Raw genomic sequence first — 9,416 nt, forward strand, 5'->3', positions numbered from 1 at the left:
GAATATATTGAAATTGAAAAACAAGGGATCCAATGTAGTTAAAAATTGGCAACAATGATGTAGATGTCTTACATTAAGAGGGCTTAGGGTGGGGGAGGTAGAGGTAAGAGGCCTTACATGAAGAGGTGGGGCTTGAAGATGGGGCATAACTATCATTTGTGCTTTTTAAATGCTCCCCTACATCACTAAAACAAAGTCATGTACATGCCTTTGATTCTACCAAAGTAACTATGTGTAAGTTCTTCATTGGAATAATTGAGGCAAGAAACATGGCTCTATCTATAGTATTATTACAAATAATAAGCAAGGCAAGTAATGGTGGCTAAATTTTTTACGTGATGCAGGTAGCAAGCTTTTACACAAATTAGGTGTCCTATTAGAAGAGACAACTCAAGTGGGCACTTGAGACAACTTAAATCTCTTGGGCTTAATCCCTAAGTGGTAGTACATGGCCTCTCTAAAGGGAGAGAATCTACCTGTTTTGGCACATTCAATTTAGCAATAGTGCCCTAGCCTCTCTAAAGGGAGGTATAGGGTTTGAGAATCTACCCGTGTGGCATGTTCAATTCAATACCCTCTCTTACATTTTAAAAAAAGTTGACAACTCAACCCCTATCTTGATGCATAAATGATGGTTAGTTGAAACAATAAAGATGATCATAATAATCAAGTGTAGCCTATCTTGATGGTTAGTTGAAACAATGAAGATGATCATAGTAATCAAGTGTAGTCTATCTTGATGTAGTAATGATGGTTAGTTGAAACAATAAAGACGATCATAATAATCAAGTTCATAAATTTGTTTTCATGTTGTTTCACTTGGTGGATTGTTCCATTAGCACTTATAGAAACCCACCTTCCACAATTAAAGCATTTACACACTGTAGCCTAGAAGGCATGTGCATGACCATTTCCCTTGCATGTTACAGCAAGTGTGTGACGAGCCTTTTTTTCCCCTTTTTTGGGCATGTCCATGACCATTTCCCTACATCAATAAAACAAAGCAATGTACATGCCTTTAATTCTACGAAAAGAGCTATGCATAGATTCTAGGTAGGAAACATGACTTTATCTACAATACTCTCTACAACATTGCAACAAGTAATAAGCAAGGCAAGTACTGGTGGCAAATTTTTTTACGTGACATATGTAGCAAGCTTTTACACAAAATTTTTCTAAAGGTTTCCTAATAGAAGAGACAACTCAAGCCTCTTGGGCTTAAGCCCAAGAGCCCAATGGAAGGGATGTCCAAGGTTTGAGAATCTACTCGTGTGGCACGTTTAATTAAGCGGTAGTGCCCTGGCCTCTTTGAAGTTGCGAGAATCTACTCGTGTGATATTTATTGCAGTGAAGATTATAAATATGCATTCCATTATGGACATCTATTATAATTACTTTGGTGTACACATGGCATGCAAAGTGTGGCATACTATATCATGTAACATCCATTATTCTTGTGTACATGTCACATATTACATTTAATGTTTGTACATTCATTACATAGCCTATTTTTTGTTGCACACAAAGCCATCATGTAATCGTGCTTATCTGTAATGCACTTTTTTTTGGCATTATTGAGTAAATGGTTTGGCACGACCACATCAAGTCACACATATTAAAGGAGAACATATGTTGAATGCTCGAAAGCATTGGGGGATTCTCAAATGGTAGTGGGCATCGTGGTTTGTGAAAGATACATGTGTTTGGAGGGTAAGTCGTTGGTTAAAAATCACAATTAGCTTATAAACAGAAAACTTCCTTCCCCAATTAGGGCATTTACACATTGTAGCCTAGAAGGAAGAAAAACAAAGATGTTCATCATTTTTGAGCATGTCCATGACCATATCACTCGCATGTTACACTAAGTGTGTGTGAAGAGCCCTTTTTTTTTGCTTGAGAGAGGTTTGTTTTTTCTTAAAACACCTTATGGTGTGAGAGAGGAAGGGGGGCATGTTGGTGGTCAATTCCATCTCATGGTTGCAAAGTAAAGGGCGGATAGTTTCATGTCCCTTGACCCTAAGTATGTGAAGGCCTTAAGGAAGCAAGTTGAGGAGATTGGACTTGTTACACAATTGTGTGAGGAGCCATCCACCACTCATGTATGTGGAAAGCTGGCATTTTGCTCTTAGAGCTCACCCGTTTATGGTTTTCAAAACCATCTTGATAATGTTAGGAGGTGTTTGTATGGGAGTTCATGTGTGGTTGTAACCCAACTATGGTTTCGAACTGCATTCTCATAGTTTTGGGGCAAGGCGTCCTAAAGGTTGGACCATGTGAATCCACTCTCAGACACTTTGTTTTAAAAGAGCCCATGGCATGCATATGGCCCCTACCGTGAAAGACTACCTCGAGAGATCTTCCATAAGCACGTGGGCGATAGTGAGGCACTATCTATTGGGTGTGTGTGTGTGGGGGGGGGGCGCGGGGAAGGGCTGGACGAGCCGGGTATGGTGTGTCTTCAAAAAAAATGGCCCAGCAACTCACTCTGCTGTTTTTTCGAGCCTTGTAACCCTGCTGCCATCTCCTGTTCCGCCATAGCGCCACACCCAGAGACACACTTCCTCTGTATGTGCCCACCTCCATCACGATTGCCCCCTGACAAAAGTTTGTCCCTTTAGCCCCTTCCCTTTGTGCTTGCTTTCCTCACCCTTCGCCTCTTCACCAGTTTTCCTCAGCTCATTATCGCCTCTTTGCCTGCCTCTGCGTCTGCTGCTGCTTCTGCTCTCTTCATTACGACCATCATCACCTCCATCATCATCATCATTGCAGTCACCTAGGGTTTCCTGTGTAACCCTAACTTACCTCCCTTGAAGCTTTCTAGGCCACTCTTGTAAACCAGTTTCCGTTGCTGTTCTTCTGTGCCGGTGAGCTTCCTGTGTGTCCTCATTCTTTGCTCTCTGTAGTAGCAAGTAGTGAAGCTTTCTAAGGGTTGCGATCTCTGATATTGACCCTTTTGTTTGAACCGCGGAAGCGTTCTTAAGCTTATCCATGTATCGATGTTCTACAAGGGCCTCTCACACCTGTGTGTTAAAACAGGGGATTTCTTTGCAGGATTTGGACTTTGGCACTGCTTCCGGTAGTGCCCTTCTTCCGCAGAGCATCAAGGCTTTTCGGTACACAAGCGCTCTTCAAGGTGATGCTTAGGTTTCCATGGCATTTTTACATGAAAAGGTCTTCGTGTCCGTCAGCGGCTTTGTGTTTTGATCGTTTCCCTGTGCTCTCTTGAAGGTCTTGCATTTTCCTGTGCGTTCTTCTAGGTCTTACATTCTTCTGTTCTTTCTGGTATGTTCCTGTGCTATGCATCGAGGTTTTGCTTTCCCCTGTGCTTTCTAAAGCTCTTGATTTTCCCTGAGTTTTCCTCAAGCTCTCTTGCCATGGTTTTATGAGCTGTTTCATCTTGCCCACTTCAAGAAAAGCACTGTTTTCCCTTGTACGCAACTTTCCCTCTGCTGCTGTCTGAGAGGTCTTTGATGTCTCCTTTTATATCTTCTTTCCATTCAATGCGTTGGGCATCTTTGGACCCTTCCATTCATGCGCTTGATATTCTTCATACTGTGGTGATCTTGGCTCATCCCTTTACTATGGTGTATCCCTGCTCGTGCATGGTGCTTTTCTCTGTACAGTTTTTTAGCATGTTGCACTGCCATTCAACTTTGTACTGTGCATTCTGTATGATCTTCCATTTTTCTATAATTTTTGTTACACATTGTTGTACTGAATGTTAGGGTGTGTGCCAGGGTCTACATGTAATATAATGCACCTGTTTTGAACCTGCAGGCTGTAGATTTCTCTGTTCATTCCAAAGATAACACCCAGAGGTCTTTGTCGAGCTGCATCTTGTTCTGCGGGGAAGTTCCTCACTTCGGAAACTTAAGTTTCTAGGGCCACATCCTGGCTTGCACAGTATCTCAATAGGCTTTTCATGCCAATTGTTTAGCAGTCTTTGTCTTTGATCTCAGATCTCTGCCTTGGCTTCTTGCATTTGTCTCAGATTTTGTTTTGCCTTACTGTCTACACTCCTGTATCTTTGCCAGCATGCCGTGGACGTTGTCTATCAAGTTCCTGTGTAGGCATCCCTTCCCCCTGCTGGTTCACTGCATAATTTTGATCTAACAGCAGTCTTGCCATTATTTTCTTTGTTTCCTGCATATGTATTGACTGGCATCTTGCAAAGGGCTGCACTTCATAGGCATTGATGGGTGCTGCTCTTTACTTACCCCGTTTTTTAGTCTCTATGAAGTTTATCAGCTAGTGGTTTTTTTGTTGCGGTGCTTTTCTGTCTCCCCTCAGCTTTCACTTCTAGAACCTTTTCTTATAACATTGTCCACATTCTTTCTTCTTTTGGGAAGCTTACTTTGCGACAGTCATCTTTTCAAGGCTTCCCTCTTGAACAGAAATTCTGGCATCGACTCTGGTAGTTCTGGGATTCAGTCTCCTTGTCCTCTTACACTCTGGGTTCCAAGAGCAGGGCTAATTTTCCATCCAATTCCAAGGTTATGATGTGCCAAGCAGCCAGTTTCACAAGATTCCACGCACTAAAACACGAAAGTGGAATTGCTGGACATGCTATAATGATTGTGAGAATAATTGCATTCTTTCAACCTTTGCAGACTTGTCAGGTGGGTCTTACTATATAGCTCTAGATTGCATATTTTCTATAAAATTCTGCTTGTTTTTGTTTAAGCATGTCAGATGAGTTGATGATTATCATGGTCCTGTCCTTGCAAAATGTGGTTTGGGCATGCTTTTGATCACCTGCAGGCCGAATACTTTCGTCATCTGCTGAAGCCTGTTACGTAGATGGGGGATTTCATCGCGTTGGATCTTTGGCTCCTTTCTGCTCTGTTGTATAAATAAGTGTTGAATGACTGGCAAAGACTGTAAGAGTCCAAATTTCATGGCAGAAGGCAAAGATGATTGGGAAGAAATTCACTGGCCTTTTGATTGTTCTTGAAGGTTTAAGATGGATAGGCATTCTGCATGATGTATGCAGATGTGCTTAACGTAGGTGGTAAGTACTCTTCCAATGCATTCTGTGTTTAGTTTTTCTTGTCCTGTACTTTTGTATGGTAGATCTTCATGGTTTTGAATTTACTTTTTGAGGTTGTGTGTGGTGTGCTCTCAGTTGTATGTATCGAGCAGCAATTCATCTTCTACAACAGGTTTCATTAGTGTGTGTGATATTCTCAATGGAAAGAAAAAGCAATCGAGTTTCTGTGTCTGTTCCATGCAGTGAGTTTGTTGGGCATGTGAATGCTGCCAGCAGATGTTTGGAAAGAGAAGGTGTTGAGGTGTGGAATTCTGGTTTACTGTATAAATCCATGGCCAGACCAAATTGTGTGTCCTTGCCTCATGTGGAGGATATTGCAGTCAATATTGCCACCGCCAATCCTCGGTTGAAACTTGCAAATGAAGGAATACAAACACCACTGTGTATTGGTGCAGCCATGACTACTCCGGTGTATGCTCCTGCACAAGGCCTCTTGGTCTCCCCTTTTACCGAATCAAGGGTTTATCCTCTCTTGACGGAAGTGAATCAGTTGCATTTTGGTCTCTCTTCTCCCAGTAAATGTGAATTACGTTCAGATGGTGAAATTTGCCATACTCTGAAGCCCTGCCATGCCCAGTCTGACAAGTTTGAGGTCCAATTATCTGAAATGTGTCAAAGGAGGTTTGTAATGTTTGACCACAGTGGTACCAAGAAAAGAATAATTTGCCACCCTGCAATGGTAAGTGAATTTCCAACTCTGTTGTGGTTGAGCCCACACAATCTAAGGAACTATCTACAAGATGCGAGTACTAGAGCTGTGAGCCACATGAAGGAGACCTTTGTTAGTTCCCCTCCTCCAGCGGACTTTGCTCCATTGGGTGTGAGATTGCCTTCTTATTGGAGATCCCAGTTGGATCCCGAGTGCTCTGCCTTGAAGGGAGGTGATGGTTCACTTCCAGCATCATATGGAGTCGAGGTGGAGCCTGATTGGCAAGGAAGTCACAAAGGAAATCCAGATTGCTGTCATGACTCTCATGAGAACACTGAAGATCTTGAAGCCTTACTAAGCTCTGATGATGAGATGAGCAGTACAGGCCATTCCCCAAGTGATTTGACTTGGAACAGTGGATCTATCTCCAGCAGTGAGGGCCACAGTATTTGCTTTGGCAAGAAGCGAAAGAGGGGAGTAAAGGGCTACACTGAGGATGATACATTTAGCATGGCTACTTCTGGGAATGAGACATTCAAGGAGACTTCTTGCAGTCACCCTGATGTTGTGGGCAGGGTTTCAGGCTATGGCAAAGAGGACCTTGCAGCATTTGATGTGAGTTTTCCTGATGAGGTGAGCGTTAGTAACAGTGTAAATAATCAGAGACAGCAGCGGCCGGTCAAGCGGTCTAGGAAGAAGAAGATCAAGAATATTTTATGCCTATTGCGCAGGATCATACCAGGAGGGGAGTCTATGGATACTGCTTTTGTTCTTGATGAAACCATTCAATATGTGAAGACTCTGCAGGTTGAAGTCCAGAAGTTGCAGGCAAAGAAACTTACGTGAACTATCAGATTGCCTAGCACCAGTGTTTGTTAGGGGTAGGTCCTTCGTGTGTAGTTTAAGTATATAGGCAAACAGGTGGTGGAAATTGTCTCTGGGTTTTCTTCCCTCTGTTTGTGTGTTAAGTTGCAGTTCTAGACAATTACACTTGTTTCTGTGAAGTGCTCGAGTTTGGTTTGTTGGATTTGAGCATTTATTTCTGTGTGTTCTTAACTAGATTCTGGTGTTCTGTCCACTGTAAAGACCTCTGCTGTGTGTTGAAACAGAATTGTAAGTCTATTTTCAACATCGAAGGGTTTCGCCCTTGATTCTACTGTAGTCTGCTAGGAGGGCTTCAAACTACCTCTCACCTGTTCTGAATTCTGGTACTTCTTTTGAACTTGGGGCCAGGTACACCACTACTTCATGGTGCTTCATGTGTAAATGTGCTTCGAATGAATAGATCTGCATTAACGCTTAAGAGGTGGACAACTTGTATTATAATGTTCATATTCTGTTTTTTAAAAAATGGTATATCTAAATGTGTGTGCAAAGATGCATAGACAAGTGTTAGGCTACTAGTGCTCGATGAATATGCTTTTTATTAATAATTTCTGGGGGACCTTCATGCTTTGAGGCTTTCTTGGAATCTAGCTCCATCCTCATTCTGTCTTGGTTTGTTGATCCCTTGTGTCTCAAGTATGATATGCTTGATGTGAGTGGGCACGGGTATTCATCATGGCTGCTTATCCCTTGGAAACCTGCTTGCAATCCTTTCCTTCCTGCCTTGATTTGTTGATCCCTTGTGTCTCAAGTATGATATGCTGGATGTGAGTGGGCACCATGGCTGGATGTGAGTGGGCACCATGGCTGCTTATCCCTTGGTGGAAACTTGCTTGCAATCCTTTCTTTTCTGCCTTGATTTGTTGATCCCTATCAGGTGCGTAAAGCATTATATTATTTGGTATGTGGGTACAAGTGTGGGTATTTATCATTGCTGAGCCTGCTGGTCACCTCCAGAAAAATGGCAGATACCCGTTATGAAATCTATCAATTAAGATTTGTGAAAGGCAATATTATCTTTTAAGATTTGTTATTATCAAGGCGGACACCCGGTATTGGTGACACGAGTGGGGATGTGAAGTAGTGTACTATGCTGCTGTGCATGTCAAAGTTGATGATTTAAGGTTTGTTAATGGAGTCTCATCGAATTGAGCGGTTTTTGTGGAGGATGGGCAATCGTCGTGACCCGGTTCACTAGGGCTTCCGGTTCTGCTCCATCATTGATCCTTGCCTTTGCCCAAAGTTTGATTATTACATCTCTCTCGTTTTTGGATCTCAAGTTTCGTCTAAAACTTGAAGCCTCCCAAGTCCCCTAAAAGTAGGCGAGGTAGTTGTGTGGTTTCACGTGAAAGCTTGTGATGTGAAGAAGTCTTCCTTAACACTCTGCATCAGTCTTCTCGAACATGGAAGTGCACGTTGTCCCTTCTGACCTTGCATCCATTCGTTGTCTTCTAGATTTAAATGCCCTCTTCAGCCTGCATCCTATTATGCTGCTCTAGGTGCTTCAGCTCTCCTAACAAAAGTGCTTTGCTTCTGTGGTTGTTCGCCATTCCTTTCTTTGCACCTCTTTGGTCTCGGTTCGGCTCCCAAAGTAGTCCCCTTGACCAAACTTGCTTTTTCCCAAGAAGAACTTTGTTGTGTCCATGTGGTCCTTCTTGACTTGATTTAGCACTTGCGTGTAGCCTCCATGACTTCAGAACATCTGACGCGAACAAGAAACTTGAAGAGTATCCAACTGTTGAGTGGCTTATGTATGGCCACTTACCCTTTCTTTTCGAGTGTGGTTGTTTTGGCATTGCGCACATCTCAAGCTTGTCATTTGGTGCCCTTGGCACACCACTCTTTTGCCTTCATCTCTTCTCTCTTCTTCTTCTCTTGTCTCATCTTCCTTATCTTTTCCTTCTCTTTCCTTGTGCAGCGGTCAGCCCTTAAGGCTCTTAACCATGGCACCGACGCTCGATGCTCTTCTGGTTTGTTTCCTTTTTTCCTTCTCTTCTTTCCTTATTGTATGATGAAGAAGGAAGTTCATCCTTGGTTGTTCATGAAGTACTACATCACGGCTTACTCTGATCTTGTAGATACATTTCTAGCTTTTGGCATCTAATTTGGTTCTTTGAGCATCTAGAACATGTACATAATATTCACGTGTAGCTTACCTAAAAGTGGGCCCATAAAACGGAGTCACCCTTTGACGGCCTTTGTTGCACTCTTATTAAGAATGTACAAATTCGCATGTAAATTGTCTCAGTCCAAAAAGACTTGGGTAGATTCTTGCACTAAGCAAAATCCTTGCCATTACAATAGCAACACGAACAACATTTTTTTGTGGAGTTGTAGAAACCAAGAATTCGTGAGACACAGATTCTCCTCCTTGTACTCCAAGACACGCATTCTCCTCCTTATACTCCAATTTTTTTTCGCCTCATTCGCAACGAATGCAAGTCATATTCTTTAAACTTTTGAAAACTATGGGACTTTTTCTTAAAAAAAGTATGAACAAATCTTTCCATTGTAATCATCTTATGAATGTGCAAATTATGAAGAACCTCCAAGTACAATAGTAGTTATCTTTCCAAGTGCTATGGTACTCATGTTTCCATAGAGATCAAAGCGTGTATGAGTGGAAAAATAAGAAGAACCTCCAAGTGCAATAGCTCTCACCTTTTATTTGAGATCAACATGTATGAGGGTTGAAAAAAATAGGAAGACTCTCCAAGTGCATTAGTACTTATCTTTCCACAGAGATTAGTATGTACGAGAGTTGAGTAGTATGTATGAGAGCTGAAGAGAAGCATTAGCCCTACAATTGGCCTCTTGTGAAAGGGTTTCCGA

At 42.2% G+C, this 9,416-nt stretch overlaps 1 protein-coding gene across 6 annotated transcripts; it reads left to right on the forward strand.

Moving 5' to 3' along the window:
• Positions 1–2,389: 2,389 nt before the first annotated feature.
• LOC147628244 (uncharacterized) lies at positions 2,390–6,853 on the forward strand. Of its 6 annotated transcripts, none has more exons than XM_086813301.1 (5): positions 2,390–2,864; positions 3,037–3,133; positions 3,778–4,619; positions 4,762–5,011; positions 5,126–6,853. In XM_086813301.1, the coding sequence occupies exon 5, from the start codon at positions 5,130–5,132 to the stop codon at positions 6,543–6,545; it is 1,416 nt and encodes a 471-aa protein (XP_086669427.1). In that variant the 5' UTR covers positions 2,390–2,864; positions 3,037–3,133; positions 3,778–4,619; positions 4,762–5,011; positions 5,126–5,129; the 3' UTR covers positions 6,546–6,853. The 6 variants fall into 6 exon arrangements, with proteins under 6 accessions (XP_086669427.1, XP_086669432.1, XP_086669430.1 ...); XM_086813306.1 differs by having other exon boundaries at positions 5,234–6,853; XM_086813304.1 differs by having other exon boundaries at positions 3,052–3,133.
• The last annotated feature ends 2,563 nt before the right edge of the window (positions 6,854–9,416 follow it).

The sequence above is a fragment of the Cibotium barometz genome, chromosome 19, assembly GCF_041138505.1.
Source record: "Cibotium barometz isolate CiBa-2024 chromosome 19, ASM4113850v1, whole genome shotgun sequence".
Classification (NCBI taxonomy): Eukaryota; Viridiplantae; Streptophyta; class Polypodiopsida; order Cyatheales; family Cibotiaceae; genus Cibotium; species Cibotium barometz.